Genomic DNA, 23,605 nt, shown 5'->3' with positions numbered 1-23,605 from the left:
TTTTTATATGATTTTAAATAATCCTGTGATACTTGGACTAGAATTTCCAGTTTAAAAATAGGTTATTTAACAAGACCAGGTCACCCAGCCTCCAAAAGTAAGACCCATACTGTCACCTGGGTGTTCTGACTTCAAGTCCAGAATTCTTTCCACTACCCAACAATGTTCCTCACTTAATTAAAAATCTTTACTTTTCCTAATTAAAAAAAAAAAAAAAAAAAAAAAAAACATGGAAAGTAAAACATATTTGCTGAAATGAAAGTGGAATCTCGGACACTTCACCTTAGGTTTCCACATCCCAGCACGGGAGCCACGACGGAGGCGATGCAGGAGGACTGAGCGGGGATTCCCGAGCACTTCTACGCAAGCACAGGACAACAGCTCAAAATTTATGGCTGCTGAGTTGCCAGACAGGACTACAAAATTTAGAACAACCACGAAGAAAGGGACTTCATTAGTTGCCAAACACCTGCTTGTCTTAGGCACTGTGTGCACAGAAAGCACTGGGAAAACTTTCAGTGTACACTCAATAAGTTCTTGCTGGATCCGGGGGCATAGGCATGCACTGTCACATTGGATGGTGACACAGGGATGGTGCCTGAGCCCTAACCCACCTCTGGGGGGAATGTTGTCCCAATTTAGACTACCAGCCACCCTACAAGAGTGACATCCAGCCCAGCGCAGTGGCACACACCTGTAATCCTAGCAGCATGGCAGGCTGAGGCAGGAGGATCACAAATTTGAGGCCAGGCTCAGCAACTTAGACCCTAAGGAACTCAGCAAGACCCTGTCTCAAAATAAAAAATAAGGGCTGGGGATGTGACTCAGTGCTAAAGCACCTCAAGGTTCAAACCCCAGTAGGGGTGGGTGGGAGAACTGAAAAACATTTGAGAGGGACAGTGTATAGCTAGTAATCAATTATTCACTCCAAAAACTTACTGAGTGCCTACCATGTACGAATGGTGGTCAAGGTGCAGGAGACACCAGAACAGAACAGTGACCAAAACTAAACCTGTGATTTCATGAAGCTTACATTAGCTGGTGGATGAAGAAATACACAAACAAAGCAGTATAAAATATCAGCTAGTGACAAGTGACAATTTAGCATGGTAAGAGGGACAGGAAATTCTGGGAGAAAGTTTCCATTTCATATGATAAAGGTGACATTTTAAACCAATGAGCAAAGGAAAAAAAAATCCACCATCTAAATGTGATATTTAGATGACTGGCTGATTTTAGTGGGAAAAATAAGTTTATTTCTAACTTCTCACAAAATAATTTCCACAGGGGTCAAAGAAACAGAGGACAACTTAGACACTTCTCCTCATATTCCCAGGTCGAGAGCTTTCCAAACATCATTAGAAAACATTAGGGAAAGGCTGAAAGACGCGACTACTTCTGCTTAGTAAAAACACCAAAAAACAAATTTAAAGAGAAACTTGAAAAATACACACAACACATAACAATGGGCAGCCAGGCGTGGTGGTGCCCGCCAGCAATCCCTGCCACCCAGGAAGTTGAAGCAGGATGATCACAGGCTGGAGGCCAGTCTGGGCAACTTAAGACCCTGTCTCAAAATTAAAAATAAAAAGGCCTAGAGATGTAGTTCATGGATAGAGCTCCCTGGGACCAATTTCTTCTAAGTTTATTTTTAGTTGTAGATGACACAACTGATGATACCTTTATTTAATTATTTATTTGTATGCGGTGCTGACAGTGGAACCCAGGCCTGCCGCAGCCCCAGCCCCTGTCCCCGGTATCTTATAAAAAAACTACCTAAACTAAGACCCACACCTATCTACCTAACTGTTAAGATCTTTGAATCCATTTTTTAAAAACACCAAATAGAAAAACAAAGGACGTGTTAGTTATCTACTGCTGTGTAACAAATTCCACCAAGACTCAGCAACTTAAAATGGTGCACACTTGCTGTCTCAGGGCCTGGGCTGTGGCTTCGTGGTTGAGCGCTTGCCTCGCATGTATGGGGCACTGGGTTCCATCCTCAGCACCACAGAAAAGTAAATAAAGATACTGTGTCCACACACAGCTACAAAAATCATGAAAGAAAAGGGTGGAATGCTGAGATCATTTCCCAGAAATTTCACTGAAATCCATTTACTCTCTCAAAGATTCTGAGGGCCAGAAGCCCTAAGCGGCATGACTGGGTAGCCCGGCTCAGGGTCTCTCTTAAGGTGGCCGCCGTCCAGTCCCCCACAGTTGCCGTGATCTCAAGACGGCTGAAGAACCCATTTCCAGTCTCCTGTCGTTGAACGCTTGTCTTCTTGCGGACTGCTCGCCCCAGACCTCAGCTCCTTTCCACGCGGGCTGCCACAGCCTACTCACAGGGGGCACCCACGCCCCCTGAGCAAGAAAGGTGCAGAGGGAGCAAAGAGCGGCTGTGTCTTTATGGCTGGTTTAGAAGCACCCACGTACCATGGCTCCGACCTATCATGGCTCCGGGGGAGGGGACCACACAGGTGCCTAAGTACCAGGGGCCATTCTGGGAACTGCCTCCTAGAACAGGAACAAGAGTCCCTACTCCAGGGCTGGGCGGCAGCAAGAAAAGCAGAGGGAAAGGAGCAAAGGACATTTAGGGGACATCACTGTCCACACCTCTACATTACTCCACTGTGCGATTTTTAATTTACAATGAGCTCTACTTTTATAACCTTAAGAAACAAGTTAAAAAAATACTTATTAAGAAAAAAAAAACAGCTAGGAGAGGTGGTTCATGCCTGTGACCTCAGCAATTTGGGAGACTGAGGCAGGAGGATTGCAAGTTCAAGGCCAGTCTGGGCAAGTTAGAGAAAACTTGTCTCAATAAAAAATAAAAAGGGCAGGGCATGTAGCTCAGTGATACAGCAGCCTGAGTTCAGGTTTTATAGAAAGATAAAAAAGCAAGCCAGAGAGTAAGCGCAGACTGCACCTGGCTCCTGCCAGGGAACCCAGGAGCTCCGCAGCAGGCACTACACCTTCACTCAAGACATTATTCCTAATGCTCACGCCCCAAATGGAACTAACTATCCCTATTTTATCAATAAGGAAACTGAGGAACAAAGAGATTATGTCACTTAGAATACATATAAGTGGTAAGGCTGTAATTCAAACCCAGGGTTCCCTGGCTCCAAAAGGCTGAGCTCTGGTAAACACCGAAGGGAGGAAGGCCACCAATCCTGGAGCACACAGAATATTCAAAACTCCTGGACTGACCAATTGCTGCCAATTAAATGAACAGAACTGTTCCTGTAGAGATAGCTTCACTGCAGTGTTGGTATCAGAGCGAGCCGACATCCTAATGCTCTGGGCCAGAAGGAAGCAGCTCTGCTTCAGATCGTGCACTTTCTAATAACACTACTGATTGACGCTGACGCTGGTCATAGAGGCTCTCATCAGTGGTCAAGAATAAGCCTCCATGTCCTCATAATCCACTTGCTATCCATGCTTCCAAAATTTTCCCCAGATTACTCACTGATTAAATCTAATATTCCGGGTTGGGGTTGGGGTTCAGTGGTGGAGCACTTGCCTAGTGTGTGTGAGGCACTGGGTTCATTACTTAGCACCACATAAAAAGAAATAAAATAAAGGTATTACAGATAAATAAAATAAAGATACTGTGTCCATCTACAACTAAAAATCTAATGTTTCCTCCCTATCCCTGCTTTTCCCCACAGAGGATGAACTGAGTGGTGGGGGCCTCCGTAAAGGACTCCTTTCTCCCTAGAGCTGGGATCAGGGCTCGCTTGAGAGCCTTCTCTGCTCAGACTGTAGGTGGAAAGCCTGAGGGACCAGAGGCACACAGTTCAGCCTATGCATAACAGAACCCCTCCTTTTCATCCATCTTCCCACTTTTCACTTGACTTCCAGGTCAATTCAGGCCTCCCACAAGGTGGTGTCAATATTAGCTAAGCTAAAGATTATGATCAATTAGTCTGAACTTCAAATCTGAATCTAGAAACTATTGGTCTGCTTAAAATGAAGCTGGGCTGGGTTGTGGCTCAGTGGTAGAGCACTTGGCTATCATGTGTGAGGCACTAGGTTTAATCCTCAGTACCATATAAAAATAAATACATAAAATAAAGGTCCACTGACAACTAAAATATATTTTAAAAAAGAAACCTATTTTTTAAAAATGAAACTGTAACAATAAAACTAAATCTGTCATTCACAGGAGCCCAGGGCAGTGCATTTAATGTTCACAACAATCCCACGATAAATGATCATGAGACTTATTTTACGTTGAGGAGATGAAGATCCAGAGTTCAGAGTGATTACTCAAGGTTATATGCTCATTTGTTACAATGATTTTAATAATTAATATTTACATAATGTTCAATGTATGCCAAACATTTCCTAAGAACTGTGGACATGTTAGTTTGCTTGATGAGAGAGAGGACCCATTTTAAATAACCACCCACTGGTGGGCGCAAGGGCATATGTCTGTAATCCCAGCAACTCAGGAGGCTAAGGTGGGAGGATCAAGAGTTCAAAGTCAGCCTCAGCAACCTAGTAAGACCCTGTCTCTAAATAAAATATTAAAAAGGCTGGAGAGGGGCCTATGGTTGTGGTAGAGCAGTCGCCTAGCACATATGAGGCCCTGGGTTTGATCCTCAGCGTCACATAAAAATAAATAAATAAATAAATAAAGGGATACACACACACACACACACACACACACATATATATATATATATATATATATTTTTTTTTTTTTTTTTTAAAGGCTGGAGATGTGACTCAATGGTTAAGTGTCCCTAGGTTCAATCCTTGGTACTAAAATTAAAAAATAAAATAAAATAAACACCTACTGGGTATACTAACAATTTATATACATTGTCTCCAATGCTTACAAGAGTCCTGCAAACTAAACACAAATTATCTTAATTTTACAAATGAGGGAGTTTGGTTAACTTGCCCAAAATGATACAAATAAGTAATACCTGTCTGATTCCAAATCCATATTATCACACATGCAACAAAGTAAATTTTTAAAAAGAAACTTAGGAATATAATACTATTTACTTAACTTAGAAAACTATCCTAGGTGTGGTTGTAGAGGGGAAAAATAATTTTCCTAGGAACTATATAGGAAGATAGAATAGGTGTAGGCAAAGTTGATATTTAAAATATTTAATGAGGGCTGGGAATGTAGCTGTGGGTTCAATACTCAGAACAACAAAAAAAATTAGATAAAGAAAAAAGTAAAAATAAATGTAACAATCTTTTAATCCATGACAGTCTATTTCTCAATTATTGGTGCTTTCTTTGACTTCTTTTATCAAGGTTTTTAGTTTTCAACATACAGATCTGAAACATATTATTAAATTTATACCTAAGGATATATTTTGTTTGTTTGTAAATGATACTTTTCCCCCCTGTGCTAGGGATGAAACCCAAGGCCTTGCATATGCTAGGCAAGTGCTCTACCACTGAGCTCATCCCAACCCTGTAAATGGTACTATGTTAAATATCACCTTCTAAATTATTCTTTTTTTTTTTCTTTTTTTTTTCGGGGGGGGGGGGGGTGCTGGGGATTGAACCCAGGCCCTTGTGCTTGCGAGGCAAGCACTCTACCAACTGAGCTACACCCCCAGCCCCTCATTGTTAGTACATAAGAATACAGTTAATTCATATAAGTTGACCTTTTATTCTGAGACTTGGATAAACTATATGCAATTCTCCTTATCATAGAGTTGTTCCCTTATTTGTGAAACTAAGAATTATGGTATTTACATTGCAATACAGCAAACAAACTAAGATATTAAAAGTAAGCCATGTGTGGTGGTACATGCCTGTCATCCCAGTATCTCAGGAGGCTGAGGCAGGAGGATCACAAGTTTAAGCCAACCTCAGCAACTTAATGAGGCCCTATCTCAAAATTTTAAAAAAGGAGGTAGAATGGGATATGGCTCTGTAGTAAAGTGCCCCTGGGTTCAATCCCTGGTACCAAAATAAGTAAATAAAATATTAAAGGCAAAAATTTTTAAAATGCCAGTTCTCCCCAAACTGATCTATAAACTCAATTCCAACTAAAATTCCAGAAGGATTTTATAACATAAATCAACAAGCTTATTCTAAAATTTATGTAAATAAGCAAATGAACCAAAATAATTATGGAAAGAATGTTGAAGAATCACAATACCTAATTTTTAGTCTTACTTTAAACCTAAATAATTAAGACAGAGTGGGTGTGGGAGAAGGCATACATACAAATCAATGAATCAGAACAGAGGCCAGAAACAGGCCTACTAACGTGGGGTCAATTGATTCAAAAGCAACTCAATGTAGCTGGACATGGGTGGAGAGTTCAAGGCCAGCCTCAGCAACTTAGCAAGTCCCTAAGCAACTTAATGAGACCCTGTCTATTAAAAAAGGCGGGCAGGGCGGGGAGCTTAGCTCAGTGGTAAAGCATCCCTGAGTTCAATTCCCCATACCAAAAAAAAAAAAAAAAAAAGACAACTCATGTAATAAAAAAGTCTTTATTACAAATGGTATTAGAACAACTAGACACTCCAATACAAAGGAAAAGAATTAATCCTTGATCATACCGCACATGATATGTAAAAATTAGCTCAAAATGGGTCAAAAACTAAATGCAAAATCTAAAACTATAAAATTTCTAGAAGAAAATGGGAAAATCTTTGTGAATTTGGGTTGGACAGAGATTTTTCAGATAGGATACCAAAGACAAAGATGAAGAAGTGATAAACTATATTTCACCAAAATTAAGAACTTCTGCTTCGAAAACTATTAAGAAAATGAAAAGACAAGCTACAGACTATTAGAAAATATTTTCGAATCCCATATCTGATAAATATTTAAAGCCTTCTCAAAGTTCACTAGGGCCAGGTGATGAGGGACATTCCTCTAATCCAATTTAGGAGGCTGAGGCAGGAGGGTTGCAAATTCCAGGACAGCCTCTGCAACCTATTGAGACCATCTCAAAATCAAAATTAAAAGGGGCTGGGGACATAGCTCAGTGGTAGAATGCCCCTGGGTTCGATCCCCAGTACCAAAAAAGAAAAGAAACACTGGCAATTTTATATAAAGTTAAACACATACTTACCATAGGACCCATTAATCCACATATAGCCATATGATATGTTCAGACAAAAGTCTGTGTTTGAATGCTTTACTCCTGACTGCCCAGAACTGGAAACAACTCGCATGTCCTTCGGCTGGAGGATGCATCAGCAAACTGCAGCACACCCCACCACAGGAGAGTAGTCAGCAACAAAAACAGATGGCAGAGACGCAGGACGTGGACACATCCCAAGTGCAGTGTGCTCAGTGAAAGGAGTCATCTTTAAAAGCTACCTGCTGTACGATGCCACTGACATGGCAAGACTATAGGGACAGAAAGCAGTTCAACGGTTGCCAGGGCCTGGCAGGAAAGACTGCCAGTGAAGGGACAGCAGGAGGGAATTTGGAGGGGGTGGAGCGCCGTTCTCTGCTCTGATTATGGTGGTGATCACAAGATTGGGTGTGACTGCAGAAATGTGAAAAACTGTTTGCTTAAAAGGATGAGTTTTACCAGGTGTGGAGATGAAAGCCTGCAATCCCAGGCTGAAGCAAGAGGATTGCAAGTCTGAGGTCATCCTCAGCAACCTGGGGAGACCCTGTCTCAAAACAAAAAAGTTAAAAAGGACTGGGGATGTAAAGTGCCCCTGAGTTTAATCACCAGTACCACACACACAAAAAAAAAAGTACATGAGGAGAAATTGATAAAAGGAAATAACATGAAAAGCAAATATAGTACATCTTGGAATACGTGAGTCTTTGTAGCAATCTGGCAAAACTTCAGGACAGGTGTAAACTCTAGACTATAAGATTTACATGAAATATCATATATTAACATACATGGATGCCACCAAAAAAAGTGGAAATCTCCTTTTTCTTACCATCTCTTTGCAAAATGGAGGGGAGAAAATTGTGCTCTATGGAGGGAAAAATTAGAGTCAAAAATAAAAAATTAAGAGGAATCAGGCTATAGATATAGCTCAATGGTAGAGTACTTGCCTAGCATGCATGAGGCCCTGGGTTCAATCCCCAGCACAGCAACACACACACACACACACACACACACTCTCTCTCTCTCTCTCTCTCTCTCTCTCTCTCTCTCTCTCTCTCTCTCTTACAATGCATCTGGGCAAGACCAACACATAAGTAACAGGAAAAACTTCCCAGAACAGCAAGAGAGTAGTTCTATGTTTACTTGGCTTTATAACCCCCATGGTTCCTTGCAAGCTCTGAACAAATGTTTGTTGAATGAATAGCTAAAGTAAAGGCAACCCATACCCTCTACATTTTTTTTTTTGAACTGGGGATTGATCCTCTAGGGGCATTTTACCTATCACTGAGCTACATCCCCAACCCTTTTTATTTTTTATTTTGAGACAAGATCTAAGTTGCTTACGGCCTCACCAAGTTACTTAGGCTGGTAACTTGCAATTCTCCTGCCTCCGCCTCCAGAGTCACCTCGATTACAAGGCAGCACCTGGCCCTTTTATTTTTTATTTTGAGACAGGGTTTCTCTAAATTGCTGAGACTGCAATTGAATTTGCAGTCCTCCTGCCTCAGCCTCAAAAGTAACTGGAATTATAAGCGTGGGCCACCACACTGGCATCTCCTCCACTTTTTTTTTTTTTTTTTTGTAGCTCTAGTTACCGGCTACTCAATAAAGCTCAACCCAGAAGGACAAGCGGGAAACTGGAGGAGCGGCTCAATGCACAGCATGAGTCCAGTGTGCACCAGCCCTAGGTTCAACTGCCAGCACTGCATGATTTTGCTTTGCTCTCCTTCGTATTCTGTGCAACACTCATTCATTCAACAAATATTAACTCCCCAGTATGCCCAGTATGAGCCAGCCACTGTTCTTGGCACCCAAACACATAAGATAAAGACCCTGCTCTGGTATAAGTAATGTTCAAGTAAATGAAACAATCACCCTCTCCCCTCTCCTGCCAAAAAAAGAAAAAAAAAAACTGGAAAAGATCATTTCAATTGCAACGAAAAAAAGAAATTTTTCATTCACCATGAAAAAAATGTCATAAATAGGGCTGGAGAGGTAGCCCGGTGGTAGAGTGCTTGCTTAGCATGCACAAAGTCCTGGTTCAATCCCAAAAAAGGCAAAAAAGAAAAGATAAATAGTGATTATGGGATGTTAATTTAGACTGGGAAGACTATGCTGTGGAGGTGACAGGGGTTAGAAAACACCTTTATTATACTTTATTTTTTAGAGAAAAAGGCAAAGCTGCAAACCCCATCTTAAAATTAGGAGCTAGAATTAAGCTGTATCACTGACAAAAGATTTCAATAATGACAAAAGATTACAATAATATATTTTTCTAGAATATATGCCTAACTCAACCATTATAGTCATAGAACCTTGTTCACACATTCACTGCTTTATGTAAAACTGGTTTCCTTTCATTTTTGTACACTGTGGCTTTGCTCTATTTTAGTAAAGAAATTTTAGCCATTTTGATTCATTTTTATTTTTATTCACCTTTATGCTTGCTTCTAAAGACAAGGGAGGGGGACTAAGGAGTCATCTACCTGCATAAACAAGGGTCCTAGCCAAAGGATGCACAAACTCGATTTCTACAACAGTCAGGGATTTTATCTTCAAGGTGAAGTATTAAAATACAAAATTTGAAACAAGGTAACATGTAATATTCCATTCATTCCATACTTCATAACCCTTTAAAAGGCTATTGGAAGGAAATGGTATGTATAGAATAACAAAGAAAGTTATTTTTTTACTAAGGTTGCAAAGAAATGGACACCAGCTTTTTTCAAATTAATTAACACTGACTTTAGCAAGGCACTTAACTGCGGCAAGTCTCCATTTCTTTCCCATGGGTAAAATAAGGATGTTGACATAGAGGATCCCTATGGGTCCTTCCAGCCTTAAACACTGATTCTTCTCAGAAAACAGAAGCACAAGCATCAGAATCTTTACAACTCGGGTAATTCGGGTGTTATTTAAGTGTCTTTTTTAAAATGTTCATTTGGAATTCAACTTTTTATAACAATTTTCTTCTGATGTAATAGGTCAGGTAAGGTCGGTCAACAAGATTCCTCAATAGGAATATTTCCCATATTCTGATGAAAAGAATAAGGAAAGGGAAAAACAGGTATGAAGCTCAAAAACAACTCAACACAGCGAGACTGTGAGCGCTGTAATAGGAGAGAGTCACTGGAAAGGAAACTGTAAATTTCCACCATTTTAATTCTTTTTCCTTTTTTATCCTCTCCTACAGAGAAAAGCCCAGTTTTAATTTTCCCTTAACTCAAGAGTAAGCAAAAGCTAGAGCAATCGTCACACGTTTTTTTGTCATAAAGCAATGCCAAAATATGGAAGAGGCGCTATTTTTCTACACATAATCACCGATCTTATTTAGCACAGAGAACGCCGTTTTCCAAATACTCCCCATCAGCCCTCACTCCGCTGCAGCCGACGCTCACCACCACCCATTTTTTAAAATCCATTCATGCTGGGCCTTTCATCCAAACCCATAAACAACCATTTCCTCCCTGCAGCAATGCTGAGCTGAGTCCTGCAAACAGGGAGACTGCAGACTGCGGCGCGGGGCAGGGCCACCCTCCCGCCGTGCACTGAAGCTTTCCTCCACTCCCGAGTGATCGAAGAGGGTTCGCGACCCAGGCAAGACCCCGCCCTTGGAAGCCAAGCCCCGGGAAGGGGAGGAGGAGTGAGGCGGCTCGGCCCGGCAGAGCTGAGCCTTTGGAAAACAGGCGTCTCCTCCCCAGCTGGCAGGAGTGGCCAGGCGGGCGCGCCGAGCCGCTCCCAGGTGGGTCTCTGCAGCCGGGGGCCGCGGCTCGGCTCCCGGGGGGGCGGGGGGAGGGGAGGCGGACTCAGGCCGGGATTTCGCTCGTCACGATTCTCGAGGGTGGGAAAGAGGGACGGACTGGAGACAGAAAAAGCAGCGGAATCGGGGAGCTCGGGGAATAAAGGCAAGGAAGGGGAGGGGGGAAGGCAGGGAGTGACGAAGAACCGGGGTGCACGGCGTGATGCTGCGGAGGGCCGGGGGCTGGCGGGGATAAAGGCGGAGTGAAGGGGGAGGGACGGGTCGGCGTGGAGCGGGAATGGGGGATGGGATGGGGGAGAGATGGAGTGATGGGGCGAAGGGGGCAGAGGTAAAAAGGAAAGATGCTGATCAAGGAGAGGCAAGGGGTGGAGAGGGGTGGGGTGAAGGAAAGGAAGGGGGGAGAGGGAAGGATGAGGGATGGAGGTGACGGGGATGGCGATAAAGGAGACCTGCGGCCAGGCGCAGAGCTGCGCGGACCGGGAGCGGCTAGCGGGAAGGGGCAAGCGGGGGGAGCCGGCCGGGCCGCAGGAGGCGGGGAGGGACTTCCCTCCCGGAGGGCTGCACCAAAATACCGGGACCCTGCGGGCCTGGAGCTCCCGGCCCGGCGGGCCAGCAGCCAGGCGCGGAGGCCAGGGCGCTGCGGCCAGGTACCGCGGGGCTTCCCGGGCAGCCGCAGCCGCCACCTGCGGGAAGGACCCCGACTCCACTTACTCTCTCCGACCACGGCTTTGAGACCAATGGGGGCCATGGCGCTGCGCGATTCTCTGGGCTCCGAGCCTCCTTCCGCGACGCCCGCAGACACCGCGGTCTCCCCGGCCCGCGCGCTCGGCTGGCTGCAGCCCGCCGCCCCGCTGCCGCGCTCGGGACCGACTGACGCGCGGACTCTGCGCGGGGGCGCGGCGCGAGCCAGAGCGAGGCTGCCGAGCCGCTGGCGCGCGGGCGGGGGCGGGGCCGGGGGCGGAGCCTCGCGCCAGCCGGTAGCGTCACCCGCGCGCCTTCGCCAATCGCACTGCGGCCCGGGCGCTCGGCCCCGCCCTCCGGGATGCGGCTGGGCTCCAGGCAGCCCCTGGCTGGTGCGGGAGCCGCGACCTCCCCCTCACCTCACGCGCCGAGCGCACCCGAGTGCCGGGTCCTAGAGTCCCTTGTACCACGTCCGCGCTGGAATCCTAGCCGTCTTCCTAAAACCCCGTTATGGCCCTGTCTTTCCTCCTTTGGAGAGCCTTCCATTTTCCCCTGCCACAGCGGGACCTCGGAGATAGACCTGTTATTATAGTGCCGCCCACCCACGACATAGCATTGGTACACGATGCCATCTCTCGCTCTCTGGGTACCTAATATATCCACCAGTATCATTATGTGTCAGGCTCCGGGCCAAGCGCCTTAAAGCATGAGCTCATTAAATCTTAACAATTTCTTATTTTATAATATTTATTATTATTATTATTTTATACTGGAAATTGAACCCAGGGGCACTTTACCACTGGGCTACACCCCCAGTCTTATTTTTTTGTTTAGAGACACAGTCTCACTAAATTGCTGAGGCTGTCCTAGAACTCTGGGATCCTTCTGCCTCAGCCTCCTTAATCACTGGGATTACAGGTATGTGCCACCACCATGCCTGACTAGGCATTGTTTTTAATCTCCACTTTCAGATTAAAAAAAAAAAAAAAAAAAAAAAAAAAAAAAAAAAAAACAGGCACAGATACTGATAGAAGCATTATGAAGGGCTGGGGATGTAGCTCAGTTGGTAGAGTAGTTGCCTGGAAAGCACAAAGCCCTGGGTTCAATCCCCAGCACCACAAAAAATATATATATATATTTATTGTTCTCCCATTAATATGCATAAACGGTATTCTGGGCACTAGACTTACAACCATGCATAAGACAGATTCTGATCTTAGTCTGGAGTCTAGAAGTTTCTAAGTCCCAAATCTGATAGGAATGTGCTATGGGATCAACTCTGGACTCAGTATCTCCTTCCTGGAGTCCACATTTACCAAAGTGGGTCCTAGGTCAGTTTTTACTAGACTTTCTTTGTTGGTGGGAAATAATACTTTTGAAATATGGACAAGGGCTTGGGGGATGTAACCCTGTGATAGAGTTCTTGCCTAGCATGCATAAGGCCCTGGGTTTAATCCCTGACACTGAAGGAAAGAAAGGAACAGGGCTCTCTTCTGACTTCAAAGAAAAACAAGTTGAGCCAATTAAACATCACAAAGGACAGAAAAGCTAGTAGTGGTAAAATCAGTCAATACTCATTAAATATTTGGAACAGTCCTATAGCTATGTTCCTTTCTTCATATTAAGAAGTGTAATAACTGGGAAAGAGCCAGTAATCCTAGCTACTTGGGAGGCTAAGGCAGGAAGATTGAAACTTTTAGGCCAACCTGGGCAACTCAGTGAGACCCTGTTTCAAAATCTGAAAAAGGGTTGGGCACGTACTTCAGTGGTAGAGCCCCTGACTAGCCTGCTCAACCTCCAGTACCCCCCCCCACACACACACACACAAAAGAAGCCACAAGCCCCAGTTCGGCCACCAGCCCTGTGGCAAGACAATTTTACCATCCTCTCATCTCTACTTCAGCCTATCCCTACAGAACCTGGACTCAGCTTCACCTAGAGATGGTGCTGCCTTTACCCACAGAACATCGATCGCCTTTGGGTACATTTGGAAGGAGAAGGAGATCGTTTGTAAACATGAGGGGACCTATAATGCTCCTGTGGTGCCTCATGCTCCTTCCTTATCAGACTGGCACATGTCAGCAAAGGCTCCACAGTTAGTTTGGGTTTTTTTGTTTTTGTTTTTGTTTTGTTTTGTTTTTAGTTCAGTTTAGTAATGTTTTGTTTTGGGTTCTGGGGATTGAAACCAGAGGCACTTTACCACTGAGCTATACATCCCCAGTCAGCCGACCTCCCGCCCCCACCCCACCCCCTTTTTTTTTTTTTTTTTTTTTTTTTTGAGACATTCTCACTAATTCTTGCTTAGGGCCTCACTAAACTGATGAGGCTGGTCTCAAATTTTCAATCCTCCTGTCTCAGCCTCCTGAGATGCTGGGATTACAGGTGTGTGCCACTGCACCTGATGAGACTCCACAGTTCTGTGTCTGCCGTGAACATATAAATTAGATTCTATAAAATTCCTTAGTAGATAAGAGTAGTCATAGCAAGGGCTCCTCTTGTCACTCATCTGGTCAGTGAATCAACAAGGGTTTATTGAATGGCACCAAGGTCCAGGCCATGTGCTGTGAATCAGTTAAAGCTTCCTCAAGGAGCTGGTATTCTGGTTGTGGAGTTAGATGGGAGTCAAGGAGTCCTGCCCAGCATCAAATTGCCCTTCCGGAAAGTCCTGAAGCAGAAGAGGGGGCCATGAGTGTGAGTGAGAAAGCATCTGACCCAGGGAACTGTCTGGGGGGTTGTAGTCAGCAGACTTCCTGAGCTGAGTAAAGGTAGCAGGAGGGGATGAGAGAGTGTTCTGGAAAACATACAGTAGAGTGAAGACCCAGTGGCAGGAAGAAGTTTGATCCTTCCAAGAACAGAGGCTGCAGTTGTAGCTGAGTGGTAGAGCACTTGCCCAGCACATGTGAGGCACTAGCACATGTGAGGCACTGGATTCCATCCTCAGCACCACCTAAAAATAAATATACAAAATGAAAGTATTTTCCCACATACAACTTAAAAAAGAAGAGGAAGAAGAAGAAGAGAGGAGGTCAGTGTGTCTAGAGGGAGAAAGCCTGAGGGGCAAGGAGGGAGGGAGGGCCTCCAGGGGTGAGCCTGACTTCAGGAATCTAGGACTGGGCAGCCTGGGATCTCTGCCCTGGAGGCGTCCTCAAAGGTCACAACAAATAAAATATAGCAGATCCTAATTTTCTGCAGAAGAAAGGACAAGAAAAGAAATAGTTTCCTGTGGATGTGTACCTGAGATGTTTGCTGGGAATGTCCAAAATAAAATAACATCAGAACAGATGTTATTTTAAATAGGATATTTCCAACAGTGAGAGGGTGACAGACTGTGAACTCACCCAGGAACCCTGACTTCACAGTGCTGAATTGGAATCACTCTGCATGTGGAATCCAAGATCTGGTTCTAGACTTCTTGATAACCTCTGAAGCTCTTGTCTAGTTTCCCCACAGGAACAATAAAACTTGCAGACCTCTGCTGCGGGGTGGCTCTGAGGAGCCAGAGAGATTACCAACAGGAAAGGGTCACCCTTTCCCCGGCATAGCCAGCACACAGTACTACCCTTTGTTCTAGATTCTTATTTTGTATTTATTGAGTGCGATACATGCACAGCACCATGCAGAGTTCTCAGGAATTTTCACTCCGGGCCAACGAGGTCGGTGCTATTATTATCATTTTCCCGGGGCTCAGGCAGGTCAAGTCACCTGCCCAGTCACACGGCTTTAAACACAGACCCATGACTGGACAAGCACTCTGACTTCCTGATGCCCAAGGGGCTTACTCCTGCGCCCAGCACAGCCTCAGGGACCCGACCTAAGGAGACAATTGGCTGTATGGACAGCTTGTTGGACGTGTATCTGCAACGAGAAGCCCAACGCGTGGGAGTTTGGGCCAGGCGGGGTCACTGCCTACCACCGCAGCCCAGGACCCGGACCTGACGCTGCTGCAGAGGCAGGGGGCAGGGCTCTTCCTAGCCCCCTCCCGCCGGCGCGCAGGTGCACCTACCTCTGCGCATGCGCGGCCTGAGTCTCTGCAGAGCTGGGTGCCCGCCAGCAGCTGGGCTGGGAAGAATCCTGGGATTTACTGTGCCGGTCACGTGACCACAGGAGTCCTCCAGGTGGACAGATGGATGCGGGTAGACACTGGGGGAAAGGACAACTTGAGGGATCTGTCTGGAAGAACCGAGAATGAAGACACCGAAGAACAAGAAATAGCAATGGAGAGAACCAGAAAGAAAAGGAGCCCGGTGCGGTTCCCTGGCCAGGCCTACCGAGTCCACTACCTGGGCCCCCGCACACACCCAGTCCCTTGGAGAGCCCCAGGTCCAGAGTTTCGACCACTTCCACTTTCCTCCCTTCTGCTGCCCCCGCGGCCTCCCGCGCTGGGGATTGAACCCAGGGCGCTGCACTAGGCAGGCACAAGCACTATACTGCTGAGCCAAATCCCCAACCTGACTCCCTGCTGCTTTTAAGCTACATCATCAGCCTCATTTTCCCAGGCTCACATCCAGCCCCTCTTCCTGGCCTCGAAACCATTATAGATCCCCTACACTTTTTTTTTTTTTTTTCTTGATGTTGATAGAGCTTTATTTTTATTCATTTACATGCAGTGCTGAGAATGGAACCCAAGGCTCACACATGCTAGGCAAGCGCTCTAGCACTGAGCCACCACCCCAGCCCCCAGCCCCTACACTTTTTTAGGAGCAGTTTCAAAAGAATTCTACAAGATAATATTTTTTATAAGGTACTTTACCCGATATTGGGAACCTGGTATGGATCCAGCGGAATGTTTCCTATTAATACCATTGTTAAAGAATCACACTTCATGAGGCTGAAATTGGTGCTAAATATGTGTGAGTTCTGTATGCTCAATGTGCATGAGATATGGAAAGTTCAATAGCGTCGGTCCCTTTGTTTTCCTCCCCTGCTAGATGCTTGGCAGAGGATGAAAACACGATGTGCCCAAGCTCTCATCCTCACCCCCCCAACACACACACCTGCACAGACCAGCTGGGCCTGCACTGCTTGAGTATGGGACATCCTTTCACTCAAGTTAACAGTTGGTCTGTGTGTGTGTGTGTGTGTGTGTGTGTGTGTGTGTTGGGACGTGGGGTTGGGATACAATATCAAAAAGACTTCCTTTTCAAATGCCTAGGCCAGGGTCTTAAGTTCAAGGTCTGCAGGGCCCAGGCAGGCATGAGTGACACCACAGATGTGACCCAGATGTGCATCAGCCTCAGGCAGCAGTGCTCACTCAGATCTGCCAGTGGTTTCCAGGCAGTGAGCCCAGGAGTCTAGATTCTAGGAAATAATCTGGTATAGTTCCATTTTTAAGTGTTGAAATGGATTTTTTTAAATGTCAAAGGCACCAGGGATGTAGCTCAGTGGTAGAGCATTCACCTAGCATGTATAAGACCCTGGTTCAATTTCTGATACCAAAACTAAAAATTTTAATAACTCTACTCTGGTCAAACAAAACACATCTGAGAGCCACATTTGTTCCCCAGACTACCTGCATAAGAACTCTGGAGAACCCAAAGAAAGAGTTTGGGTTACCCCTACACCTGCCAAAAGGGTAAGAAGGGGGAGCAGCGGTTTTCCAAAAAGGCACTGATGCTCCCGGTAGGTAGGGCTTTGGACAGGGGTGAGGAGGGTATCTGGGCCCCAAACACCAGAACCTTCCCCTCAGTTCAAGAGCTACAGAGAGGTCTGTCCATGCAGCCTGGGGCAATGGATAGAGATGCTACTTTGCCTGGATTAGGGAGCACGGCAGCGGAAGGCTCTGCCTGGACTGGGTGAGCCCTGTGGTCTGGAACAAGCTGGGGAACAAAGATGGGGTCACCAAACAACAACAACAAAAAACAGATGTTAGAAGTCTCAGTGACCTCCACCAGAGAAGGCTTAACACTGGTTTTATCTGGCTTAGAAAAATAAATAAATATGGCATTTTTACATTTCAGGTATCAGAGGACAGTCATGCCTTTTCCATGGATTAAATTGTTGTCAGTTCCCAGAGAAAAGAGTGTTCATTCTAAGTGGGGAAATGGTCTTGTCCTGCTGTGTTTTATGTGTGGCTCCTGGCATTCAAGTTGAGCCTGAATGCTGAGAGGAGAGGAAGTCAAATGAAATCAATGAAAAGAGCACGCACCCACGGTTCCCATTCTGTGTGCCAGGGCACCCTAGGGTACCTCAGTAAACCAACAGGTGTTGGATATGGAAAATGACAAACCCCAGAACAGTATAGCCTGGGAGGAGGGAGTGAAGAGGAAAGCAGCACATTGATGGCACTGGTCCTTTCCCAGTGCATTTTTTCCCGGTGACAGTACAATGGGACCCTGAAGGGAAAGAGATAAGCAGTGACCCTCCATTCTTCTCCAAGAAAAAATATTGTCCAGCAAAAACAAAATTTCAAATTCTCACAAACCCATTTCCTGAGTTCCCAAACTGACTGCTGCCCCCAGACCACGCCCCCATCTCACCCAATAAGACAGACCCTAAATTCCTAAATGCCCCAAACTGACAAGTTCTTAAGCCACTCTCCGTATATCCTATATAAGCATAGACTCCCCTCGGGCCAATTGCTCATTGTCCACCAGGACATCGGGGTATGATTCCTCAATAAAGGCTTTGGCTGCTCCGTGAAGTTCGTGTCCGGCCTGGTCTTTTTGTGCTAACGATGGGAGCATGGAGAAATATTTTAATTTTTGGAGGGAAACACTATGATACTTATCATTTTTCAGACACTGAAAACTACCATCTAGAAGTCGTTCAACATTAGACTTTACCACATTCCTTTTTTTCTTCTTCTTTTGAGACAGGGTCTTGCTGTGTTTCCCAGGCTTCTGGGCTCAAGAGCGCCTCCTGCCTCAGCCCCCCAAGTAGCTGGAACTGCAGGCACTTGTTACTGCACCCAGCTTACCACATTCCTTTCTCTGGCATTATAACTTTGTAAAAGTGAATTTTTGGCAAGTGATGTGAAAGAGGCAAATAACTCGTGAAACTCAATGTAAAACAAAAAGCACGGGGGTCGAGGGTTAGCCAGGGGTAGAGCACTTGCCTAGTATGCCTGAGGTCTGGGTTTGATGCCCAGAACCACATAACAAACAACAGCAGGCTAAGCAATGCATGTCTACCGTCCTACCCAGAACTCAGAAGGCTGAGACAGAAGGATCGCAAGTTGGAGGATAGGTTCAGCAATTGAATGAGACCCTCAGCAACTTGGGAAGACCCTTCATGAAAATAAAGAATAAAAAGGGTGGGATACAGCTCAGTGGTAAAGTGCCCCTGGGTTCAATCCCCAATACCAAAAACTCAAAACAAAAGCAAGTTTGAGGCCAGCCTGAGCAACAAACAAGAGATTCCAGAAAAGTAATAAAGCAAATTCTCACATGGACCCTCCCCAAGACTAAAGAACAGTTAATGTTCTTTTTTGGCTTCACAATTTTTTTCGATTAATTAATTTATTTTTGTACCAGGGATTGAACCCAGGGGCACTTAATCTCTGAGCCACATCCCCAGCCCTTTCTATATTTTATCTAGAGACATGGTCTCGCCAAGTTGCTCAGGGCCTCGCCTCACTGAATAGCTGAGGCTAGCTTTGAATCCTCCTGCCTCAGCCTCCTGAGCTGCTGGGATTACACACCCAACACAATTTTGTTTTTTTAAAAAATAGGTTTGGTTATGCATTAAAACAATAACAGAAGAATTATAAGTTTAGAACTGAGAAGGTAGCTCAGAGGCAGAGCACTTGCCTAGCATGCATGGAGCCCTGAGTTAGATCCCAAGCAACACAAAAAATAAATAAAAGATAAAGAGAGGCCCCCGCCCAAATGTCTGAAGTTTCAGGCATCACAAAACCTGGATCCAACAATCCCAGCAGCTTGGGAGTCTGAGGCAGGAGGATTGCAAGTTCAAGGCCAGTCTGGACAACTTAGTGAGACCCTGTCAAAAATGAACTAAGGGCTGGGGATGTGGCTCAGTGGTTAAGTGCCTCTGGGTTCAATCCCTGGTACAAAATTCAAAAAAAGTAAAAATAAAAACAAACAAACCTGGATCTGCCCTGGCTCAGTGGGTGGTGGGAGGGTGGGCGGCCCATCATTAGACCCAGGAGGCAGTGTGGTTTAGTAAGATAATTACTTAGCACGACTTACTCTCTTTAGCTCATGACAGGATGCCCAGGGCATCTCATCGCCCGCCCCCCACCCACTCCCCACCCCCAGTTCCCTTGTCCTGAAAAGCTCCCAGTAGCCTGAGAAAAGCAGGGGGGTCTGCCCTCCCAACCCAACAGCAAACGGGGGCTGTCCTTCTGGTCGCCCAAGCCTTCTACGTGTCCCCCCTGGGCTTCCCCACTCCCTCCCTCCCTCCCTGACAGCAGCACACTTCCCGGGCTCTCTCATAGAGTCAGGGCCCGGAGCCTCCCGCCCATTCACAGACGCCAGCAGCCCCGCACCCTGGCTCTGTTCCACCTTATCGGTGACCGAGGCCAGTGCCTTCTTCCCCCTGGTCTTCAGTTCCCCATTTCTCATTTGCGTATCCCTGAGCCCTGGTCTCTGGGTAGCTCCAGCCCTCTCCTGAGTCAGAAAGCAGGTGGACAAGGAGGAACCTGCCAGGGAGCTGGCTCCCCTCCTCGCCACCCTTTCCTCTCTGGCGGTGTCCCAGATCCTGGCGTGAGCAGGAGAGGTGGACCTTGTGTCCCCAGCCTGACTGTCCACAACTCAGGTCTCACTCCCTTGACCTCTTTGCTGGGGCGCCCCTCTCCTATGCTTCCCTCTTAAATCCCCCTTCCTTGCAGGCTGTGACAGGAGGCCCCCTTGAACATAGGTCAGCCACACACTGGGTACACGGAGGAGCTGTTCCAGCAGACTCTTAAAACAAAGCAAAAATAGCAGTTGTTTCGTTGAGTGAATTTCCGACAATCTGAAGACATCTCTTGGCAACACCCCACCTGGGACCTCCCTGGCGACAGCACGGTGCTGATGATAAGCTGCCCAAATGCACCCAAAGGCCCGGGCACCCAATCCTCCTGCTGAGGACACCCCAAGGAGGAGGAGGGGAGAAGGGCGGTGGAGGCCCCACTGCTTTCCTCCCCTGGAGTTTCTTCACTCTCTTCTCCTTGTGAACCAGATTTCTTTTACTGGCAAGATGAAATCTCCCACCATTTGCCTTCCCATCCTCTACCCCCATGCTGGGTGCAGTCAGCTAACGTTCCTGGAGAAGCAGGATCAGCCCTCTGCTGTCACTGCGCCCATCTCCATGCCTAATCCCTGGGTTTTCCTGATGGCATGAGTAGCCTCGGAAGATGGTATTGGAACGCAGTGAGCAGCAGACTTTGGACCTGGAATGTTGCCCAGCAGAGTTCAGAGGTGGGATTTGGGGAAATGGTTGGATGGAGGGGGCTCTGACTTGGTCAGTGGCTAATCCACTGAGAGGCTCATATTTGGTGGCGTATTGGGAGGTGTTGAGGCCTCGTTGGGGGGAGTGGGTCACCTGGGATGTGTCCTGGAGGGCCTATCTTCTCCCCAGCCCCTTCCCCACACCTCATACTCTCTTGCTTCCCTGCCTCTCCTTCCCCGCTGCTCCCTCCTTCTAGCCTGCCAGGAGCTGACCAGCTTACCTCTGTCACCCCTTCCCCATGGTACATCTGTCCTGAGCCAGCAGACCCTGGACTGAGACCTCTGAAACTGTGGGCCAGACTCAATCTTCCTTTTAAGAGGTTTATGTCAGGTGTTCAGTCACTATGATGAAAAGTTGACTAACAGAGTTCTTTTTCTTTTTTCTTTTCTTTTTTTTTTTTTGGTGGGAGGGCGGTGCTGGGGATTTGAACCCAGGGCCGTGGGCTTGTGAGGTAAGCACTCTACCAACTGAGCTATATCCCCAGCCCTGACTAACAGAGTTCTTTCTATTTTTTTTTTCTTCACTCTTCATTACACAAGAAATAACCAATAACAGTACAATACCTTTTTTTTTTTTTTTTTTTTTTGGTACCAGAGATTGAACCCAGGGGCATTTAACCATTGAGCTACATCCCCAGCCCTTTTTTAAATGTTTTAAATTTTGAGACAGTGTCTCACTAAGTTGCTGAGGACCTCACTAAGTTGCTTTGAACTCACGATCCTCCTGCCTTAGCCTCTCTAGCTGCTGGGATTACAGGCCACTATGATCCCAGTGACTCAGGAAGCTGAGGTAGGAAGATCAAAATCTTGAGACCCGCCTGGACAACCTTAGTCAGACCCTGTCTTGAAATAAAAACTGAAAGGACTTGGGATGTAGCTCAGTGGTAGAGTGACCCTGGGGTCAATCCTGGGTCCTAAAAATATTTAACAATAAAGGTAATTAAAGAGATTGCATCCTCCAGGTTGTTGGTGGACAAACTAACATGAAGTGCCTCCTAAAAGGATGTGGCAGTGAATACACAGTATCACCCAGGCCGTGCTATAGCCCCAAAGTTCAGTCTGAATCAAATCATAAACAGACAAAGCAACATTTTGGGGCATTCTACAGCTGCCTTGGATTTTAGAGGAAAAAAAATCAAAGTCATGAAAAGAAAAAAACACAAGAATTGTTCTAGATTTACAAATTAAGACGTGGGGCATGGTTTTGCACACCTGTAATCCCAGCAATTTGGGAGGCTGAGTTAGGAGGATTGCCAGTTAGAGACCAGCCTCAGCAGTTTAGTGAGGCCCTAGCAATTTAGAGAGATACTGTCTTGAAATAAAAAAATAAGCTGGGCATGGTGGCACACACCTGTGATCCCAGCATCTTGAGAGGCAGAGGCAGGAGGATCACAACTTTGAGGTCAACCTCAGCAATTTATGGAGGCTATGAGCAACTTATCAAGACGTGTTTCAGAATAAAAAATAAAAAGGGCTGAGGTTGTGGCTCAGGGTAGAGCACTTGCTTAGTGTGTGTGAGGTCCTGGGTCCCATCCTCAGCATAAAAATAAATAAATTAAATAAAGATATTGTGTCCATCTACAACTATAAATAAATAAATACATAAATAGGGTTGGGGATGTGGCTCATTGGTTAAGCACCCCTGGGTTCAGACCCCAGTACCAAAAAAATTGAGGAGAGTAGGCATGGTGGTGCACGTGGGAGTCCCAGCCACTCAGAAGGCTGAGGCGGGAGGATCTCGAGTTGCGGGCAGTCTGAGTGATCTGGTCAAACTCTGAAAATAAAAACTCAAAAGGAGGCTGTAACTCAGCATCGGAACATCCCTGGGTTCAATCCCAATACCACACACACAGACAATTAAAATTAAGGGGATGGAACAACCAAATGCCCTGTCAGATTCCTGATTAGAACATGTAGTTGAAAAAGGAAAAAAAAAAAAAACTAAACTAAACTAGAAGGACGTTTGGGGGCAGTTAAAGAAATCTGAATGCAGACAGTGTGCTAGATATTTTGTTGCCAGTTCCTCCTAAGTGAGATAATGGACTCCAACTGAGGTAGGATATGATAAATATTAGAATATATATATACATATTTTTTTTTTCTTTTTTGAGATACCGGGGTGCTCTATCACCAAACTTCACCCCTAGACTCACTAAGTTGTCCAGATTGGCCTGGAAACTTCCACCTTCCTGCCTCAGTCTCCTGAGTTGTGGAATTACAGGAGGGCTGCTCCCTGGCAGGAGATGTATTTTTAAACATATAGTTAAGAATGGAAGTTGGATATTTGCATTTTTATCTTTCCTTTATTTATTCATTTTCATTTATTTATGTACTTATTGTAGCACTGAGAATTGAACCTGGGGTGCTCTACCACTGAGTTACATTCCTCAGCCTTTTCCATTTTTTATTTTGAGAAAGGGTTTCCTTAAGTTGCTGAGGCTGGCCTCAAACTTGCCATCCTCCCGCCTCAGCCTCCCCGGTAGCTGAGATTATGTGTGTATGCCACCATACCCAGCTGCATTTTTTTTTTTTTTTTTTCCTTCTCCCCTGCAGGACTTGAATTGAGGAAAAAAAAAAATTGTGTGTGTGTGTGTACCTGTGCACATACATGTGTATCTATTAGGGTTTGACCTAGAAAGGCAGGGTCACTGTGAGTGACACAGGAACTCGGTGTTGTGCAGTTGTGGGCCCTGGTGGGGCAGACGG

At 45.9% G+C, this 23,605-nt stretch overlaps 1 protein-coding gene across 2 annotated transcripts in view; it reads right to left on the bottom strand.

Moving 5' to 3' along the window:
- The window catches only part of STXBP1 (syntaxin binding protein 1), a 66,562-nt gene extending 54,835 nt beyond the window's left edge, over positions 1-11,727 (bottom strand). For both annotated transcript variants that reach the window (XM_079112928.1, XM_079112929.1), the window contains exon 1: positions 11,541-11,727. In XM_079112928.1, coding sequence (XP_078969054.1) covers positions 11,541-11,577 — 37 coding nt within the window. In that variant the 5' untranslated portion in view covers positions 11,578-11,727. The remainder of the gene's footprint in view (positions 1-11,540) is intronic.
- Positions 11,728-23,605: the final 11,878 nt, after the last annotated feature.

Source organism: Sciurus vulgaris (genome assembly GCF_902686455.1).
Source record: "Sciurus vulgaris genome assembly, chromosome: 15".
NCBI lineage: Eukaryota > Metazoa > Chordata > Mammalia > Rodentia > Sciuridae > Sciurus > Sciurus vulgaris.
This window is presented reverse-complemented; position numbering and strand designations above follow the sequence as displayed.